The sequence below is a fragment of the Akebia trifoliata genome, chromosome 16 (genome assembly GCF_017979445.1).
Source record: "Akebia trifoliata isolate Shusen 1 chromosome 16, ASM1797944v1, whole genome shotgun sequence".
Lineage (NCBI taxonomy): Eukaryota > Viridiplantae > Streptophyta > Magnoliopsida > Ranunculales > Lardizabalaceae > Akebia > Akebia trifoliata.
In genome coordinates this window covers 25,461,042-25,483,359 of record NC_141390.1, presented here as the reverse complement: position 1 = coordinate 25,483,359, position 22,318 = coordinate 25,461,042, and the positions used below count along the sequence as shown (strand labels likewise).

The window sequence follows — 22,318 nt, the reverse complement described above, 5'->3', positions numbered from 1 at the left end:
AAAACCGCCATTTGTGTTACAATCGTAACAAAGTAAAGTTGTTGGTTGAAATTTATCCAAATGTATTTTAATGGTAGGATCGATAGTATTCTTGGGAACCTTGCAGTTCTTTGAGGTTGTTTAAAACATTATTTCCAATTTTAAAATCGTTATTTTTCAAATTGTTAAAATAATCTTATAAATTCACATTCTATTAACTGTTATAACTGTCTTTGAGGATTTTTTTAGGTTGATTTAGACATATCCCTCCACACAATAACAACAACAAAAAAATCTTGATTTTCTAACAAAATAAAAATAGTGTTCTAAAATTCAGACCGAATGGGTCCGATCGAGTTTGAATGGATTTTTTTTTAAATATCAGTTAATTTTAATTTGAACCAATGCCTTATAAAAATCATCTTTTTTATAATAAAGAAAAATCAATGGTTTAACCCATTTGAATAGCCGATTCTCATGAATAGATTCTTTAAAACTAAAAAATTATTATTGCTAAAATTTATTTTTATTAGGATTTTTTAAAGAAAAGAAGTTGAAAACATTGGTAGTTTTAAAGAAAATAGAATGGTTTCGAAAAATTATTAATTCTTTTTTATATTTTTTTTGTTATTGATTAAAAAAAAATCCATAGATTTTCTTTTATTTGATTTATTCAAAATTATTTAACAAATACAAATCGATCCAACCAAATTGAACTCTAGTCGAATCCAAGTCTAACAATTTGAGCAAAATTTTGATTTGAATGCTGTCAAGCACTTTAACAAGATGAAGGCACTTCAAGGGGCCTAACCTCCACAATCCAATTTGGATTCAAAAGCAAATCGTGTTTCATTAATCTGAAATCAACAATATAAATAGATACAGACCCATAAATTGAATTGTAACTACCCACTATGCAGCAATAAGATTACTGACTTAGTGACCCATAAACTGAATTGTAACTACCCACTACACAGCAATAAGGTTACTGCTTTAGTGACCCATAAGTTAAATACTCAGACTGGAAAAATAAAAAGTGGCCTAACGGCCCACAACCTATGCTAAAGACTTGGACCAACACGACCGAACACATAGACTAATTCAACGAGAACATTCCAGAAATTAAAAGCTAGCACACACAGACATCCATTAGATCAATCGGATGGCAGCAATAAGAGAATACCATGGGTCACATGACAAACCCTCCCTCTTCGAGAACCCTATCCGCAAGGTCCCCAAATCTTGTCTTGAAATCATGTAGGATTTCCCATGTTGAGCTCGCGTGTTCTAACCCTTGCCATTGCACTAGAACTTCGGTGATTGCCTTGTCGTGTGCTCGTTTTAATTGGCGGTCTAAGATCTGTATCGGTTCAGGATGAATGGATCCATCAAGATTAACGAGAGGGAGTTTGCTTTGTGGAGTGACTGAAGAACCCAATCGTTTTTTTAAGCAAGAGACGTGGAATACCGGATGGATTTTGGATTCTGGTGGAAGAAGTAATCGGTAAGCAACACTCCCAACTTTTTTCTCGATCTGAAATGGATCGTAAAATTTGGGGGCAAGTTTTTTATTTCGGCGAAGGGAAGCGGAAAGCTGTTTGTATGGCTTCAACCTGAGATAAACCCAATCGTTTTCTTCAAAGTTCCGTTCGGTGCGTTTGAGATCAACATATTTTTTCATCCTATCTTGTGACTCTCGCAAATTATCTTTTAAAGTCCGCAACGCTACCTCTCGACCTCGCAAGTTAATGTCGATAGCTTGCACTTTGGTAGTGTCGGGGATATACTGGAGGATTTCTGGTGGAGGAAATCCGTAGACTGCTTCAAAAGGACTGGTTTTTGTAGAGGAATGGGTATTGGTATTATACCAATACTCAACTAATGACAGCCGAACACTCCATGTACGTGGTTTCTCCCCAGCAAATCGGTGCAGATAGCCCTCTAAGCATTGGTTAACAATCTCTGTTTGTCCATCAGTTTGCGGGTGATAAGCCGTGCTTAAATTGAGCTGCGTCTGTTGTAACCTGCAAAACTCAGACCAGAAATGTGAGATAAAAATGGGGTCGTGATCGCTGACTATGGATTTTGGGGTTCCATGGAGTTTAAAGATGTGGTCAGTGAAGAGTTTGGCTATTGTTTGGGCTGTATAGGGATGGCTTAGGGCAATGAAGTGGGAGTATTTGGTGAGGCGATCCACTACCACCATGATGATATCTTTAGTGTGAGACTGTGGGAGGCCTTAAATGAAATCCATACTAATGTCGGACCATGGTTGGGTTGGGATTTGGAGTGGCAGAAAAAGGTCTGCAGGGTGGCAATTTTCTACTTTGTATCGTTGGCAAACGTCACAATCACAGATATAGTGTCGCACCGCTGTTTTCATACCAGACCAGTAAAAATTTCTCCTTAACTTTGCTAGAGTTTTGTGATAATCCGAATGCCCTGCTAATGGTGTATCATGCATTTGATGTAGGGCCTCCTGATAAAGGTTTAGACAACCACCCACATGAATACGCCCTTTATACAGGATCATGCCATGTTGTAAGGACAAATTCTTATGCTGCAATGTACCTTGTTGTAACTGTTGGTGCAGTGATTGCAGCTGTGGATCTCTCATGTAAGCTTCTTGAACTCACAGTACCCATGGAGTCTATGCTTGAGTTAAAGTAATTGCCTGGACTGATGTTCTTGATTGATGCATTCTGGACAGGGCATCGGTTGCTTTATTCTCGCGCCCTACTTTGAATTCAACGTTGAATTCATATCCCAAGAGTTTGGATATCCACTTTTGCTGAACTGGTGTACCAATCCGTTGCTCCACCAGATATTTTAATGCTTATTGATCTGTCTGAATCTTGAATTTTTTTCCTAACAGATAGGAACACCATTTTTTTACTGCTAGCACAAGGGCAAGAAGCTCCTTCTCATAGGTAGAGAGGTGGAGGTTTTTGCCTTGTAGTCCTTGGCTGAGATAAGCCAACGGGCGACCTTCTTACATAAGTACAACACCGATCCCCTCTCTAGAGATGTCACATTCAATGACAAAGGTTTTTGTAAAGTCGGGCAGGCCTAGGACAGGTGGGGTAGATAGGACTGTTTTGAGGTGGTTAAAGGCTAAGGTGGCTTTTTCATTCCATTGAAAGGAGTCTTTCTTGAGAAGTTGGGTTAAGGGAGTGGCTATGGTGTCGTATCCCTTGATGAAATTACGATAATACCCGGTTAGGGCTAGGAATCCTCTAAGGGCACGAACAGTTTTTGGTAGGGGCTATTGCATCATAGAAGCAATTTTAGAAGGGTCGGCCTTCTCCATCAACTGAAATAACATGGCCAAGGTATTTTATTTCTGAACACCCAAACTGACATTTTGACAATTTAGCATAAAGTTGGTGGTATTGGAGTAGATCTAGGTCAATATTGAGATATACTAAATGTTCCTTTAGATTTTTACTGTAAATTAGGATGTCGTCAAAGAATACCAATACAAATTTACGTAAATAGGGTCTAAAAATATCATTCATCAAGCATTGAAAGGTGGAAGGAGCGTTAGTGACCCCAAAGGGCATCACTAGAAATTCATAGTGCCCCTGGTGAGTTTGGAAGGCTGTTTTTGGAATGTCTTCGGGTGTGACCAAAATTTGATGGTACCCGGAGCAGAGGTCAAGTTTGGAAAAAATCACAATCCCACATAATTCATCAAGAAGTTCATCAATAAGGGGAATAGGGTACTTATATTTGACGGTGACCTGGTTAAGTGCTCTATAGTTTACGCACATCCGCCAACTCCCGTCGGCCTTTCAAACTAGTAAGACTGGAGAGGAGTATGGGCTTTGGTAGGGTCGGATAGTTCCATTTTGAAGCATTTCAGTTATTAACTTCCCAATTTCTCCTTTTTGGTAGTAGGGGTATCGATATGGTCTAGTGTTGATTGGTCCTGCTCCCTCAAACAACTAGATCCTGTGGTCATGGCTGCGGTGTGGTGGGAGTCCCTTGGGTTCCTTGAAAATTTTCATGTAACAGTGTAGCACCGATTGTATCTCCTTAGGAATTTTTGCTGTTGCTGGGCTTGGTACTTGCTCCATTAGGTGTATAACTAAGCCTTTTGGATGCAACCCATTACTGGAACAAAACTCATCCATTTCCATTAGGGTCGGGGTTGATGGGCTTAATCCTTGTAATTCTACCGAAAGATCTCCCCACTTAAACCCCATTGTGAGACTACTAAAATCCCATAGAATAGGGCCTAGTGTGCATAGCCAATTTACTCCTAATACCATATCACACCCTCCCAAGGTTAGTAAATAGAGAGTCGTATAGAACTTGTTACCTTGTAAGATGAAAGGTACCATCATACAGTAACCTTGGCAAGGTAGGAGGTCTCTATTGGCCACCATTATTGTCATTCTTCAATTTTCCAGCATGGGTAGTTTGGCATGCCTTGCCACATTCGGATCAATAAAGCTATGAGTGCTTCCCGTGTCGATTAAGACTGTTACACGTTGATTGCCCACATAACCGATCAACCTTATTGTTTTAGGTGCTGGAGCACCTGAGATGGCATGAAGAGATATCTCTACAGTTTCATTCAGACTAGTGATCTCCTCAATTTTTTGTTCCTTTGGTTCCTCCATTCCACCTTCACAGTCTCCTGAAGATTCATCATCCTCCAATCCTTCTAGTAGGAACACCTTGGGCGTTCTACATCTATGCCCCGGAGACCACTTATCTTCACAATAATAACATAGGTCTCGTTCACGTCTGTCCTTCATCTGGGCTAAGGAAATTCTTTGTATAGGTAAGGTTGTCTTGGGTTTGGGAGGAGGTGAGGCCCGGTTATAAGGGCCTTGGGGTGCAGGTAGCAGTAAAGGTGAGTAGGAATTAATGGGACGTGGGCATGGTAGTCTGGGAAAGGTATTTAAGGATTGGGGATTATTTGGGCTTGTGGTTTGTGTGTTGGGCCGATGTGGTGGTAAACGCCTCCACACTTCCTCCTCATAAATTCTTGCTAGGCCAAAAGTTGTGGAAAGATCACTGGGCCTGAACATGGTTACTATTGTACGAATTTCATCTCGGAGTCCACTCAAAAAGGTGCTTACCCGAAATTCCTCTGTTAAGTTAGGAATTCGGTTGGATAGCAGCTCAAATTGAGATTGGTATTCTTCCACCGTTGAAGATTGTCGCAATTTAGTAAACTCAGCCACTGGATCATCAAAAGGTGTCGGCGCAAATCTCATTTGCAAGGCATCCACAAAGCTGTCCCACGTATTAACTGGGTGTGCTTCGTCCAACCATTGGTACCATGTCAAGGCCCTTCCTTCCATATGGAAGGAAGCCAATTGCACATTTTGTTGGTCAGGAACATTATGAAAAGCAAAGAACTGTTTGGCCCTGAAAATCCAACCAGTAGGGTCAGATCCATTGAATTTTGGGAAATCTAGGCGCATAGCACGTCCTTGGATCCCGATGTTGGAGTCAAAAAGGGGGTTGTCATGGCTTTTAGAATTGCTTCCTTCTGGTTTCGAATTGGTGTTATGAGGTGGAGGTTGGTTCAAGGTGTGGGATATGGTTGCGTAACTGTTGGCTAAAGTGGCAACTTGTTGGATTAATTCTTCCAACAATTGTTGCTGCCTGGTGTGGGCTAAGGTTACTTGTGTTTGGGTTTCTTTGATGGATGCGTTTTCAGCTCTCAATTGGGAGACAGCTTCGGAAAGTTGGGTGAGTCGAGTTCCATCAGCCATGGATTCGATCTGGGATATGTGGGTTATGGGCCCACAAAGTAATCTGAGGATCGTCGGGCTCTGATACCACTGTCAAGCACTTTAACAAGATGAAGGCACTTCGAGGGGCCTAACCTCCACAATCCAATTTGGACTCAAAAGCAAATCGTGTTTCATTAATCTGAAATCAACAATATAAATAGATACAGACCCATAAATTGAATTGTAACTACCCACTATGCAGCAATAAGGTTACTGACTTAGTGACCCATAAATTGAATTGTAACTACCCACTACACAGCAATAAGGTTACTGCTTTTGTGACCCATAAACTAAATACTCAGACTGAAAAAATAGAAAGTGGCCTAACGGCCCACAACCTATGTTAAAGACTTGGACCAACACGACCGAACACATAGACTAATTCAACGAGAACATTCCAGAAATTAAAAGCTAGCACACACAGACATCCATTAGATCAATCGGACGGCTACAATAAGAGAATACCATGGGTCACATGACAAATGCCGGTTGTTTTTTAACAAATTGCCAAAAATTCGATCTTCAAAGTTCTAACTTAGGGTAGGTTTTCTTTTCTTCGAACTTGTTCAACCGAAACAAACATCTACAACGACCTCCATTATTGTGGCTTTTACTTTGGTACCTTGTGGAGAATAGGTGATGCTCGCTTTATGGCAATTTTTCCAAAGGTATCTTCTTCTTAAATCCCAATTAGCCATTTCCTCACGTTACACTGTGTTTGGATTGAGAGAAATGGAGATAAGAGAAGAGAAAATAGATGAGGTTCTCTCCATTTATCTTGTTTGGATTGTTAAGTGAGGAGAGAAGAGAAAATAATTGGAAAGAAAAAAAAAATGAGAGTTTTCTTTCTCTCCAAAAATGGAGATAAAAGGAGAGAAATAGAGAGAAACCCTTTTAAAATATTTTATAATTCCAATTTTTCCCTAAGATCTCTTTTAAAATATTTTAAAATTTCAAAGTTATCCCTAAGTCTCTCCTATCAATCCAAACACGGTGGAGAGAAAATGAGTTTTTCTTATCTTCTCTTCCCTTCTCTTAGTGAGTTTTTTTGTCTTCTCTCAATCCAAACATAGCTTAGTTTCATATGTTGAATGATACAAATCAAACTAATATACCACAAAACACCTAAATGTTGATAGTTTTGAAAGATAAGCCTTTATCTACTTTTGGACATGACAGGTCTAATCTTGAATCCATTGTCTCCAAAACTCAATGAAACCAACTAATTGAGTCAATTTAACAAAGAATTGAGTCAACTCATTAATTTGACTGAGTCAATTTGAGAATGCATTGAATCAGATTAGAAATCCAATTGAGTTATTTGATTATATATAATTTTTTTTGGATAAAAAAAGAATATTGTCGAAGTGTCCTCAAGGCTGTACCTCATATGGTACATAGTGAAAGTGTGTAGAAACCTCTTATACTTTTCATCAAGATATGAGTAGAAAAGCATCTATGGTTTCTACACACTACGTCTAGATGCACAATATGAAGTACAATCTTGAGCTCACTCCAGCACAACTCTAAGAAACTTGACGGGGAGTATTTTTTTCATGATCAGCCACATTTCAAGATCACCAACCAGATATGAACTTTCTTCATGAAATCTTGTCATTGAGATTGATATTGTCGTTGAGAACTAGTTCAAAGAGGCTTTGATGCTTAAGTTAAGAAAATAAATCCAAAAGTCCATTTTAACCAATCATTATCCTCTTATTTTCGGGGTTTACCCTTCCCGGAGTTTTTGCCATTAGCTATGCCTTTAAATGATCATGATAATTATTTTTTCCAAGGGCATTTGACACCCAAGGAGTTGCCCTTATCCCATAGTGCAGATCATGGTGTCATGTACAAATGGGATTGTCAATGGATCATATTAGACCCAAAATTCAATTTGATAACTATTAGTCTAGATTGATGATTTAGATTCTTATAAGGATCTAATCCGATAAGATTTTGATCTAATATTTTATTGGATTGGATCTGAATTGATCATGTCCCAATCCAAGAAAGACCTAACACTACTAGGAAAAAGGCATTAGACATTATTTTTCAAATGACGTCTATAGGAAAAAAAGTGATATCTATTCTTCGAATGAAAAAACATGCATGAAAAAAGGGTTTGGTCCAATTTGGACCCGATCTTATTATTATTGGGTCTGGGTTTACTGGATTCGGTAAAATCCGATTCATTAAGAGTTCGATCCGATATTTATCAAATCAGTTCTTGATCTTATCCTTATTGGATTGGTACCAAATCAACCCACCCGATCTGATCTGAAGATAACCCTAGGTACAAAGACGATTTTATATACAGATTTTTGCCTATACAGTAAATATTTCCTCTATTTTAAAATAGAGATTTTATAAAAAAAAATTTAAGTTCTTAGAATTTTTTTACTCTATAACCCTATGGCATTGGATTGTGTTTTTGGATACCACAAGGTAATGTGATCAAGAAACTTTCCTAACTAATTTAGTAAGAAAATTATTTTTCAATAGAACATGACTCAAGCACAATGTGAAAAAAGTCCAAGTTTGATGGCCTTGGACTGTCAAATTTTATAAAATTCAACGGGCTAAGAGGTCGAATTGGCATCAAGTTTTTTCTTATTAATTTTTTTTTGACGGATCGAAACTATCAAATTAATGAAAGATGAGAGAAATTTGATAGCTCTAAACCATCAAATTTGAGAACATCAAGAATTTTGACGATCATAGACCATCAAAATTCAATTTTTAAAATTGATAAGCCTTGGTCCGTCAATTTTTAAGTAGCGAAGCAACCTCACATTCAATCTCTATTCAGCATTTGGAATAAAAAAAAGTAGTTTTGCCTCCCCCCATCCAACAGATTTTGATTGATGTTAGAGAAAATCTTGTATTTGCATACCTTGCAGGCCCTTACTGAATTTAAAAAAAAAAAATGATTATTTAAATTCCCACGTTTTTATTTGTATTTTTCAACTGACAACATGCATCCATTAATCTCGATCTTCTCAGATAAATTGAAGGTCACATCGTACCCAAATTCATTTTTCACGTGTTACACACAACATTTTACACATGTTTGTCTGAAGTGTTGTACACGCATACCAACTTTATAATTTGGTTTGAATTTTTTATTTTTATTTTTTAACCTTTAGCGGAAGAGAATGAAAAGAAGAAAAAATTGTATGGGTTTAAAACCTCCATTTGTATTACAATCATAACAAAGCAAAGTCGTTGGTTGAAATTTATCCAAATGTATTTTAATGGTAAGATCGATAGTATTCTCGGGAACCTTGCAGTGCTTTGTTGACTATGTAAAAATAAAAACTTTGAATAATTTAAGATGGGTTGGGCCAAATGATCATTTGATGCTTCAGCTGAAGACCATATCTTGTGATTGGACTTACCCTTGGTGGACGGGTACCCACAATACCAAAAATCATTTTCATTGATGAATTTTGTCCGTCCATTTTCATCATGGGCTTCAAATCCATTTTAATCTTTCCATCACTATGAAATAAAAAAGTACAAAGGGTTTGGAATTCCATTTTTAAGGCACTATATGATTCTCACAAGAGTTGATTGAGCAATCAAGAAACAACATGTTAATAGATAATTGTAATAGAGATGAGGATGGTGAGATGGATTAGTGGAATAACTAAAAATATAAAATAGAAATTAATATACCCAAGGTTTGAAATCTCGTTTTGTTCCAATGTTTCGGGTTTTTCAAAAATTGAAATGAAACCAAAACATTTCCAAGACATTACCGAGACATTCAAAACATTCCAAGGTCAAGGGGTATGATATTAGTTTGAAAATGCAAGGATTTTTCAAATACTTACTTAAATATGAAGAAGTTTATTTAAATCTCTCAAGTCTTGAAAGGGAGACTAAGGTCAAGGACTTTTTATCTCATTTTATCAATTTTGTCTCTTGAATTTTGAGCCTTGATCTGAGAAAGAAAAAAAAAATAGAGGAGAAGAAGATGAAAGATAAGATACCAACCTCGAACTTCAACGCCATTCAGGTCCGAGGTCTCTTTCTCTTGGATCTCTCAGATTTGGTTTCTCAACCTCTTTCTTCCGGATCTATTAGAATCACAAGAGAAATCTAAAGTTTTGAGCCAAAAAATGAATGTTTCGATCATTGTTCTGATTTCAATTGTATTTCATCTCAGGAGATTGAAAATCAAAACATTTCAGTCGATAAAAACTGAAACAAAACGATATTTTAAACCATGAATATACTTGTGAATATGGTTGTCAATAAATCGGATCATACACGAAATCCAATTTGTTCCAATAACTTCAGGTTTGGACCAATGTTTTGGATTCTGATAAGGATCTAATCTGATAAGGTTTCGATATGATATCCTATTTGGATCGGATCTAGATCAACCATGCCCTGATCTAAAAGGACCTGATCCAATAATATGTGTAGGCACCAAAATTTTGAGGAGGTCTTTACAAATTTTATAAATAAAAATGAAGTCCCTAAAGTTATAAATAGGCCTCGCATCCAAATAGAGTCTATTAATTGGGAACGTGAGTCCAATTTTGGACTTTCGCAGATAAAGCCCATGATCAAACAAATTTAAGTGATCCATATATTAAATATTAGGCCTTACACCCAAATGAATGAGTTTGGCCCAATAACAATCCATAGAATCCTTGAGATTGGATTTGGACAAGTTTAGTCTTTAAACAAACCAATCAATTTTCTTTAAGTTGTGGTATAATTGGAAAGCTAAATTATCTTGAAGTCTATAAATACAAGAACCTCTATTATTTAAGGGGATCTAGTTCACTTTCTCTTAGAAGACAGAAGTATTCCCTCTAGAGAAAAAAAAACTTTCAAGTCCTCCTCCAGAGACAAAGCAGAATTCTTTAGAGATCTAGACTCCAATTAAAGAGAAGATCAAACATAAAGCCCTTCTCCGAAAGCCAAGAAAACTTTCTTAACCAATAAAACTCGAAGCTTGGAGAGAAAAAAAAAACTTGCAGAAGCTTCTATAGAAGATTAAGCACAAACAAAGTCATCATCAAAATAACTTTCTCAACAGATAAACCACAAAGCTGAGAGAGAAGAAAAGTTACATACGTCATCTTTTTGTACTTGACTGTTAATGAGAGGAAAAAACTGAGATTTGTACTCTTGTTTTCATCAAAATCAATATAATTATTTGCGATCTTATTTTATGAATCTTAAGGTAGATTTATTGAAATTTACTGTCAACAAATTTCTAGCACACCCGGTAGGATTATCTCAGCCTCTCATCTTCCAATCAATTACAAAAACTTCAACCAATGTCATCTTGTAACGCCAACACTTTCGAATTTGCCACTACTGAAAGAGGTAATAAAAAATTTTCCTCCAACTTTGAATGTACTCAGGTTATTAGTCACGATCTTAATGCTAACAATAACAAAAATTAGTGGTTACAAACTAGTGGAGCCTCTCCAACATCACTCCAAGAAGCATGCCACAAAAATGACACTCACAACAAAGACATTGTAGATAACGACTCATAGAATTATGGATCCAATTCGAAGTCAAGCAAAGGATCATTTGGATTTCTATCAATCATTTCTCCATCGCAAAGTCACATCTTTGTTAGAGCGGTAATGACAGATGAAGTACTAACAATGGAAGACACAAGTTGTCTAGATGGCAAACACCATCAATAGGTTGACAAAAACAATGAAAGAAAAGGACATTCAAACAGCCATCCTAGTCAGTCATTTGGAATAGAAGGATAAAGTAAACAAATCAAGCGCTGAACCTTCACATCCATCAGGTTTTACCCTTGAGGCGGACACGACTCCTTGTGAAGATAAGTAACGATGAAATCTCTCTGGTTCACGAAATTTTATGCAAGATCTTATGTGTGGATTTATCACCTCGCTCTCTGTCTGAAAGCGCCCTCGATCCACGGGGTTCGCAGATCCGCTTTTGACCCTTGAGGTTTGGGAGTCGCCACCTAGTTATTGTGGTCTAGGAACCAAACTGACTCTAAAATGGATAAACACTAATCTACTACAGAAAATCTGAATCCGGAGATCATGTTACGGGGTTGGAAGGTGTTAGGCACTAACCCCGCCCGGTCAATGCCGGTCTTTACTTATCCCAAATAAATCTACATCGCTAATGACAAACCTAGATAAAAAAAAAATAATAAAAAAGTTTACCTTTGATCTGCAAAAGTGTTATTCCCTCAGATATGGTGAAAACGGCTCCTTGTACCGTGTTCCTTACTTTGTTCTATCTCCGAATCTGATTTTTGATCTCTGAGGTGAAGTATCTCCTTCTTGGATCTGGGTGCTTCGAATTTGTTGTGGACTTTTGGGATGTTTTTGAAAGGTTTGTGGGTGTTTTTTAGGCTAAAATCGGAGTATGGGTGTTAGGGAAGGAGTTGGGACTCCAAAATTAAGGTTTTGGAGGGGTTGTGGAGGCTTCTTCACCTACTTTTTCTAGGATTTTTTCTTTGATACGAAAATAGGGTGTGGAGGCTCCTATTTATAAAGTTTTTAGAAGCATTAGGGTTTCATTAGGGTTTCTTTTAGGGTTTCAATTAGGGTTTAGACTTTGGTCTCATGAGATGGACATAGTCTTTAGGGTTTTAATTTAGGGTTTTGACTTTTAGTCTTATGGAATTTACTTGATTAGTTTAGATTAGGATTTTGATTTAGGGTTTTGACTTTTAGTCTTATGAGATTGACTTGATTAGTGTTTTGATTTAGGGTTTTGACTTTAGTCTTATGATATTGACTTTAATACTTTGACTTTAGTCTTTTTTGGTTGACTTTAATGTTTTGACTTTAGCCTTACTTGACTTTAGTCTTACTTGATTAACTTTAATGTTTCTTTTTACATTTTTTTAATGATTTATTTATTAATTTCAAAATTTTTAATTATTAAAGTTGTAAAATTATCGTTTTGCCCTCGGAGAGGATTTTTTACGTTTTAAGTCGTTTTTCAATGTTACAGGATGTTTTGGAATCAATTTTTCGTAAGAAATTCAATGGAAAAGTTGATTTTTGTCATTTATGAAATTTTTTGTGCGAAATGTTCGTGAATTTTATGAGGGGTATTTTCATAATTTTGTCAAATTTTGTGAAAATTGGTGAAATGATTTATTTGGTTTCGATTTGTTGTTTTATGTGTTTGAATGAGTTTTCCTAAGCGTAATGTAGGCTCTAGGGTTGTTTTGATGTTAGGGGTATTTTGGTAATTTTGTCATTTTTAGTGATTTTTATCGTGAAGCTTCTTTTTGGTTTACAAGATGATGATTTCTATGTTTCTGGGGTCGTATTTACCTAGCGTAGCGTGGTTTCTAAGTTTTGTCAGTTCGAGATACCTCATCCGGATTTCTGAAACATATCTGGTAACAAAATGAAGCATTAGAATAAACATCCATCATTGGGAACCTTTGCGATCGGGTTGACGACTTGATTAATCAGGCGAATGCAAAAATGAGGTGTCTACACTTTCCAACAACTATAGGTAATAATCACTAACACCATCCACACTCAATATGGGGGCATGTCACAATCACCGTTGGTATTTGTAAACCCTAAACCAAATTTATTGAGCAAATGCATCTTTCGATAAGATGTCAGTTTCTGAAATTTCAACAGTTTGAATGAAAAAGCAATCCAAAGTAACACATTGCTCACTTCATCGAAACATGTAACAACGTTGGTGAAATAGTTTGATCATGCTGTGGTAATGTGTTCGATTGGTATACCGACTTCGAACTTAACTCGATAGACAATTGTGATTAACTTGAAAAAAAGTTCATCACCCGTTCTACAGTACTAGAAGGGTGGTAAGCATGGTGGAACTCGTCATTGTCAAATAGATGAAGGATGAGCAAGTGATTGAGTACATCAAACGTTGAAGGAGTTTATCTCTTAACTATATAGATCGTCTCTCTTAGTCATCCGCCATCAAAATGTGCATCCATGAGATGTATTGGAAACTTCTATACATCTTAAAAGCTATCAAGCCTCACACCTTCTAGGAGCTAACCACACGAGCCCATGATATGGAGCAAAGTATCGCTACACATAAGGATCTAAAACCAGGCACACATCAAAAATCTAAGTTAAAAGAAGAAACATCATCTCAAGAAGAGGAGGTTATGTTTACCTCATCCACAAAATGTTAACGAATAAAAAAAACAGAAAGCCCAAAGTTGACAAGTTTCAAAACATGTGGACAATTTTGTTAATCCCAAAAGAGCTCGAGGTAAATAAATACCCTTTTCATCAGTCTGATATCCCTAGCATGTTAGATGACTTGTTAAAGTTGGATTTGATCAAACTACCACCTTCTAATAAACCGAAAGAAATAAGACATAATGATCATCCAAGGTATTGTCATTATCATCAAGTGATTAGTCATCTGTTTGAAAAATGTTGCACTCTGAAAGAAGAGGTCATAGATTTAATACATCAAGGAAAGATTGAATTCGAATTTGATAATAATCTAGTTGCTATGCATATGATTATGATCTTTGACAAATTCTTTTGGAGTATTGACTTCATTCTCTAAAGAAAAAAGAGTATTGCCTTTGTTAAAACAATACACATTCAATTTTGTTGACTAATGTGATCATCCACCAATACTGGGGATATCATCAAATTGGGAGTAAATCATTCCCTCTTTACATTCACGACAACAACATCCTTCAAATAAAATATCATTATCGTCAACGTTGCAACCTACACATGTGATGTTATGGTCTACGCATCAATTGTTACAGAATGGTCACATTAAAGATGACGTTTTGACGATTACAACATGTAAAAGAAAGGAAAACCCTCACCTTTTAATATCACCTTTTGCAAGACCAACATCTAATAGAATGAAGATTATACCAAAAGCTAAGCCAAAAAAAAAAGAATAAGGAAAATTTCATGTTAGATTATACCGACGAGTGTAATAAAATCAAAGTAGATGCATCACAAGAAATGATGATGATGTGTCTATCAACCACTGTATTACTTTAAATCATAATGCACAACAATCTGAAGACGGAAACGTTATTTCAAAAGATACACCAGTATGATTGAACATTTTCGATATACTTCAGCCAACAAAGAAAGATTCATCATTCACTGGCTTTGTTGAAGATCCCCAACTTGGTTTCATATTTGAAGCTATCAAAAAAAATTTGAACTATGTTCTAGCTTGATCCCCATGTTGGGTACGTAGGCAATCTGCAAAGTCCCACTAGGTTCAGTCATTAGTCATTATTCAATAGACCACTAATGACTAACGTCGTCATTGGCAACATTCAAGGATTTTAGTTGCTATTGCAAACATCTCCAGAGCCTCCAATTTCAGTCCCTCCCTATTGCAAGCATCATTAGTCATCTTCACACATCATTCTTTGAAAACTATCTCACTGCTTTGGAGTCAAAGCTTGATTCGTTGTTGCACACACCATCCTACGCTCTTGAACAATATTAAGAAGAAATATAAGAAAATAGATAGGGATGAAAGAAAAGAACAATCCATGCCTTGCAAAAAGAATATTATTTTTAACCGGGCATTCTCTGTTTAGACAATCTATCTCATCGTGGTGTGTGTTTGAGTTGAGTTTGAAGACTAGCATTAGTCCCAATCAAGACTCGTCTTGCATAATCTAACCTCTTTTAGCTAGTTAGACTGAGAAAAGGAAAGATAAAAAAGGTGTGGCCCAAAATATGTAAAGCCCAACGCAAGTCCATTATAAAAAAAAAGTTCCAAGTCTCTTATGGCACGTATCTACTGAAACTAGTGGGAAGGCAAATAACATGGATTTGATTCCATGCATCTCACCTATACCAAAGCTTGAGACTACATGTTTTGGACCACTAAAATATTTGTGTGGCTTTAGCTATTCTTAAGCCTAATCCACCCATTAGTGGACGTCCTACTCTGATGACTTACCAATTTTCAAAGCTAAAAATTCAGCCATTCATATTTTATTTGTGAAAAAAAAAAAGAAAAAAGGGTAAAATCTTGTAGACCCAGGCATTCCGCCCAACACAAAAAATGAGATTGCGCTTCTCCATAGCTTGCTCTACTACAAGTTCTCCCAGAAGGAAAGTGCAATTGATCTCAAATTTGATGACTTTCACTAGGTTTCAATAGGCTTGAAAGACAAATACATTAAAAAGTGCTACAAGAAGAACCTGAGATTCCACTCAATATTAAAAACAAAAATGCCAACATAAAAGTTAACCTTTACCAAAGCATATCACCTACTAGTCGAGGTGATCAAGAATGCATCACTGGTCAGCTATGCATCCAATAAGGCATCCTTGAGAGGTCATTTGTAGGCAAAAAAGTTTTGAGGTCTTTACAAATTTTATAAATAAAAATGGAGTCTCTAAAATTATAAATGGGTTTTGCATCCAAATTGAATCCATTAACTGGGAACGTGTCTCCTACAAGTTTGAGTTTTGAGTTTTGAGTTTTTGTATATAAAATTCATGATTCAACAAATTTAAGTGATCCATATTAAATATTGGACTTTATATCCAAATAAATGAATTTGACCCAATAACAATCTATAGAATCTTTGAAATTGGATTCGAACAAGTTTAACCTTTAAACAAATCAATCAAATCTCTTTGAGTTGATGTATAATTGGAAAGTTAAATTATCTTTAAGTCTAAATATAAGAACCTCCATCATTTGAAGGGAGATCTGGATCACTTTCTCAAAAGATAAAAATTCTCCCTCTAAAGAAGAAGAAACTCTTAAGCCCTCTGCTAGAGATAAAGTAAAATTCTTCAGAGATTCGGACTCCGATTAAAGAGAAGATCAAGTATAAAATCCTTCTTCAAAAGTTAAGAAAATATTTTCAACCGATAAAACGCGAAGTCCGAAGAGAAGAAAATCTACAAAAATCTCTACAGAAGATCAAGCACAAGTAAAATCATTGTCAAAGCAACTTTCTTGACCAATAAAGTATGAAACCTAGAGGGAGAAAAAAAAATCTACATACATGTCTTTTTGTACTTAATTGTTAATAAAAGAAAAACACTAAGATTTGTATTCTCATTTTTATCAAAATCAATAAAATTAGTTACAATCTTATTTTATGAATCTCGAGGTAGATTTGTTAAAATTTATTATCAACAATATATTACAAAATATATAAATCATATTATATATTTGTCAAGATATATGAAGTTTATTTAAATTTTGTATACAAAATCAAGATTGCCTGTGCCTGAGGATTAGTTGGATGCTCTAATAGGCCCAAATACTATGGTTTCCGAAAGAAAAAGAAAGATGTTTCAAATGGAAATGGAATGACTTGAATTGGAATTTTAGTTTAATGAGAAATTTAAACAATTCTGAGCTCGATGTTGCTTCTGCACCTCTTTGCAGACATTCCTAACATCTTGACCAGTTTTTCTAGACTAAAAAAGAGACCTTAGATTTGGAACAATAATGCATAATTTTGGTTGTATAACCCCCCAGCCCAACCTGTTTAAACAATAAAACATACGCATTTGCTTGTACCACGAAAGTCTACTACTCCAGCGTCCTTACTGATCTTCACCTATTGTTGAATGTATTCCCTTGTTTGCATGCATCGGCTAACCCAGTCAACTACTTGGACACGATCACTCAAACACAAGATCGAAGCCTACCAACATCCAACATGTATAGCCCTCAACCATCCATTGTGCTGTTATGTTTTGCCCTTGTAACTAAGATGGGCCCAGTGGAAATTTTCAGGCCCCCACTGACAGACGTGCATTAGGCTGTAAGCTGCAACCATTGATCACTTGTCTTGGCCACCTCCGTGCCCACCTAAACAGACGTCTTGAGCAATCAGAATTCATCTACACAAGTCAGGTGCTCAACTGACTTCAGTCAACCTCTCCACACAAGTCTTTAAACTAACCTTAGCTGACATCTTGGTGGTTTGTCTACACAAGTACAAGTCGACGTCATCTGACCCCTGGGGCTGGCCTTAGAGTTAAGGGTCCTTAAGCTTTTGATTATGGAAAGTCATTAAGAGGAGGCCAGCAACAACAAAATAAAAAAGCACGTCCAAGACAACAATTTCAAGACAAACCTTCATCATTCTAAGAGAATGAGAATGACCTTTAGCAGATAATGAACTCTTGCATAAACCTTGTCAAATGATAAACTCTGAAGTTTGCAATAGATAACTAAGAAGAGATGGACATTTACAATGAATTCAGTCTAGTCCTACAGGGCTTCAAATATACATACAGAAGTGCCAGCTTTCTCAAAGCTTGGTTGGCTGTCGTGCTGCAATTGTCCTTCCCTCCCCCATAGAGATGTCCTCAATGACCTGCCTTGGCTAGAAAGAGACAAGGTCCTAAGGCCCTAACGTGCAAATTGCTCCATTTGAAGGGGAGAAACCAGTGATGCATCACCATCTTGAGAATTTTTTTGCGCACAGAAAAGTCAATCCGGGATTTTATAGAATCCGGATTGACCAATCACAAGATGTCACCTGTATTGAGGGCATGCCCAATTTACAAAACTACCCACGTTAGGGAAGTCCTAAAATATTTCGAGATCCTGTGATTGGCCAATCTGGGATTCTGTGAAATCCAGGTTGACTTTTCTGTGTGCAAAAAATTCTCCACCATCTTTATGAAATGGTTATCTCGAAGCTTAAAATTCTGACCATCCAATATGCTTTGAGCTGTGCATATTTTTCTAACGAGGCTGCCTAATACAGATAAAATAAACACTCCCTTTACGCAGCTCCTGCCAGTCTTTTCTGTACTGAATCGGGACCTGACAACTTGTTGATACTGAAAAACAAGAAAAAAGAAAAAAGGATTTAACATATATGTATATACCATCAAAGACTGCTTGTAAATTACCCTCTCTTTCCAATTCACCACCCAAAAACAGCTTACTTTACAAAATTTATAACACTCAAAAAGCATAAAAAAGCATCTAACTATAACAGGTTTACCACAAGAGAAGATCACCGCTAGATGATACAACCTCCCAAATACAATCTGGAACTATTTCTTGCAACAACTTCAGCTGCTCTTCAACTTCACCTGCAAATCCAAATAGGAGGCATACGGCTTGAATCAAACATCGATATTTTATAGTACCTATCATAACCAATAAGAATCGACCGCCTTACTTCTATCGACTATGTCACAATGGCCCGCAATTATCTTGTGCATAAGCTCCTCTTTCGTAATAACACAACGCTTAATTGACTGAAATATGAGATAGATCATATTGAACAACTTTGGCAGGCATGCAATTATCTGTCTACGCTTCCTTGCTTGAGAGATGCTTATATCATGTTTTTCTATGGTGCTTTTCTCCTTCTCTTTTATCTGCAAAGATTAATTTAATTATCCTTCAAACTATGAAATATGCAATCTAAGACATGAAATTGACATCTCAGACACTCCAATGAGGGGTAAGATAATGATGAATTTACCGATTGCACAACAGTGTCTCCGGAAGTAATTTAATAATTTCCAGATTCAATAACGACCTTCCCATCTCATTCTCAATCTCATCCTCAGCCTTTGCATTCTTTACAGGAGTGTTAAACAACGATCGGTTCCGGGGTGGACGATTCACTAACTTGTTTGGTGAGGTACGAGAATCATCATCTTTGCTAATACGACATCTCTTAGGTGTCTGCAAGTCAGGTGTGATTGTCATCAGCCTTTCTGGAGTGGAGATGCGTTTTATAGGAGTCTCTTGGGTGGAATTGGTTTTTATTGGAGAACAATCTGTATTCTTCATGGGTTTGGTCTCCTCATCACAAATTGTGAGAGGGCTTGCAAGAGGTAGTTTAACAGGGGAAGCCCTAGGTGTTGAAATTATTCTAATGTTGGGCAGTTTCAAAGAACATTTAACAGATGGAACAGAACTGAGGGTTTCCTGAGTTGAACAAGTTTCTTTAAAGCATGGTTCTGTTACTGCTGATAAGAGCTGAGTTTTCTCCAATTCAGATTTGGGAATCCTCCCTACAAATCGCTTCTGAAAACATTGAGATATGTGGGATGCTGCAGAAGAATATTGCTGGGGAAGAGCGTCAGATGATGACTCAATGGGCAATGAGGGGATGCAGGTTTCATTCATGTTCGATATGATTTGTTGTTTTGTTCGATTAAATGGCTCTGGCAGTGTGCCCTCTGGAACCTCGCCCCCCTGATTACAAAAGAATCATGATTTAAGGCATGGGTTATGTTGCAAAAAACAATAAGAATCTAATACAAGAATGGAAACCCAATTTAGATGTTTATTAGTCTTCTTTTCTGCAAAATCCTAGGCAACCAATGAAGGCAACGAGTAGAAATTGTGAGATTTATTTGAATATTTCCGAATAATATAATTTTGTTTTGGTTATTATTTTTGCAGCCTTAAATCCACTATCTATTGTACATTTATAACAAATGCTATTGGGGGGAACTTTGAAAACAAAAGTGCATTTTCCCTCTTACGTTGATCAGCTGCAATTGGGGCTTCACTGTATCCTGGAAATGTATTTTTCATACCTTTCTTTTGCACTCGTAGAACTTATCAAAAAGAAAAAGGGAAAATTAGTTTTAAAGAAATTATTTTGATCAACGCTTAAGCAAAAAAAAGACCTCTCCATCAATTTCTAGCACTTTCTACCATTATATCTCCCTATATTTTATTCATTTTTCCAATATAAATTCCACCATAAATTGCCCACAATACCTAACAATAGTCAAAACAGTAAATCAATCCTAAATAAGCTCTGCAGAATTACTCATATTTGGACTGAACATATCAGAAAAATAATGCTTTTTGAACACGAATACATCTAATTAGTAGCTATTAAACTCAACCTCATACTTCATTCTTGAAACTCAAGTGTCTTCTGGGTTAAACCAAAATAAAAATGCTTCAAGCAAAATAATTAACAATCACAATTCAAAAAAGTTTCATTAGCAAAGCATATTAAAAACTAATGGGATCATTGTACCAGCCAGAATAAAAAATTAAATCCTGCCATGTGATCTCTAACAAACATGTCTGTTGTAAAATGTCTAGTATTCTTAACTTGGGCTTTGATTTTTATCATTGATAGCGGATTGATTTCTCTCCTCTATGCGCATAGGCAATTTGCCAAATCACGTAAATACTTGTGTTTTCTGTGTATTTATATGCGTTTCCTTCTTGCTCTTGTCACACGTCTACATAATAATGGCTAATTTACAATAAACTAGAAAAATACCAAATTTGAATTTAAACAAGAAAATTTGTTGAAAAATAACAAGAGATTCAGATTATGTATATTCGTTCAGCGCCATAAAACACGACAAGACAAGAGACTACATTCAGATATCATGACTTGACCCACACAAAATATTGAGTCAAGGATAGGGTAGACGCGCTACCTCAGGATGGGATTTGACAAAATCCAATAGCCGCGAATAGAAAATTTTGCTCAAACCAGAAAACCCACTTCCTTCATTTCTTTCCCCACCATTTTTTAATGCATTAGTTTGTAGAGTGACCTGAAGATCTGGCTTCATACAGAGTGTTTGCTCATCATGCAAAAGTACCTTCTCTAATACAATTCCCTCTGATAAAATGTACTTCATTTGAGCTAAATGTTTATAAGAAAACCTCCTGAATCACAACAAAATAGAAAATTTAACATAAAACCCAACTAAAAAAATAACATAAAATAGAAATTACATAATGTCAATTTCTAATTATCTAAAGCTATAAATCCATTTCAAATTTTGCATAAATAGAAGGAAAAAAAAAAATACAACCTTTCTGTCAAAGATTCGACTCCTGGAATAATATTAGTAAAATTAGTCATTTTTCCCTTAATCTGAAGCAGTCGAATCGAACATTCCATGCTATTAAAGAATTTAGCCAACATCTCATACCTGAATCACCCAAAATAAAATACCCAAATTGGTAAAATCTCATATCTAGTCTAAAACATTTACAAAAAGAACAATTTTTTTTTCCAAAATCTCTTACTTGTCAGGAAGCTTGATTGACTCATCAACCTTTTTCAATGATCTGGAAACAAGATTAGGGCTTGACCCAGACCCAAGTTTTGTTAGGGTTTGTTTGCTCGATCTGACCAAATCTGTACAACTGGATGGTTCTTCTTTGTTGGATTTCTGGAGTTCTTTGGCGACCTTCCTCACCTCGTTTACTGAAAAATCTACACTTGGGTTTCTGCTTCTTTGCCGAAGCTGTTTCGGCTTCTCTGGGGTGTTTGGATCCGATTCTGAGATTTCATCCAAAGAAGTTGATTTCGAGCTCGATTGCATGATCTTCTTGGATTTGAAGGGATTGAATGGTGATGTCGAGGGTTTCATCCTCAAGAATTACTGTGTGGTTGAAGGAGAGAGAGCTTAACGTGCAGAGAGGGAATTGGCGGGAAAACCTAATTGGTAATCCACGTGGCAAGAGCCAACTAAGATTTCCCGCCAAAATGTTCTCGTGGATTAGATCGGGTTAGATTCGTTAGAAATCCAATAATATCGCATTGGACTTGAAACTTGAAAGCGGTCCCTTGAAATCTCGTGAACTCTTTGTTGGAATGGATTTTTATCAGA

The 22,318-nt window shown here is 36.4% G+C and overlaps 1 protein-coding gene across 1 annotated transcript; it reads right to left on the bottom strand.

Moving 5' to 3' along the window:
• Window positions 1–17,272: 17,272 nt before the first annotated feature.
• LOC147383042 (CDT1-like protein a, chloroplastic) lies at window positions 17,273–22,318 on the bottom strand. The gene is made up of 7 exons (XM_086427266.1): window positions 21,732–22,318; window positions 21,515–21,634; window positions 21,131–21,365; window positions 19,191–19,913; window positions 18,883–19,084; window positions 18,703–18,793; window positions 17,273–18,535 (listed from the first exon to the last, which is right to left on the bottom strand). The coding sequence occupies exons 1-7, from the start codon at window positions 22,076–22,078 to the stop codon at window positions 18,478–18,480; spliced, it is 1,776 nt and encodes a 591-aa protein (XP_086283392.1). The 5' UTR covers window positions 22,079–22,318; the 3' UTR covers window positions 17,273–18,477.

Bases quoted from the DNA above. Each gene is read 5' to 3' on its own strand.
- LOC147383042 (XM_086427266.1), bottom strand. From the start codon at position 22,078: ATGAAACCCTCGACATCACCATTCAATCCCTTCAAATCCAAGAAGATC. The intron at 21,635-21,731 runs GTAAGAGATTTT...TGGGTGATTCAG, and splicing joins TCAATCAAGCTTCCTGACAA to GTATGAGATGTTGGCTAAAT. The intron at 19,085-19,190 runs TAAATTCATCAT...TAATCTTTGCAG, and splicing joins AGACACTGTTGTGCAATCGG to ATAAAAGAGAAGGAGAAAAG.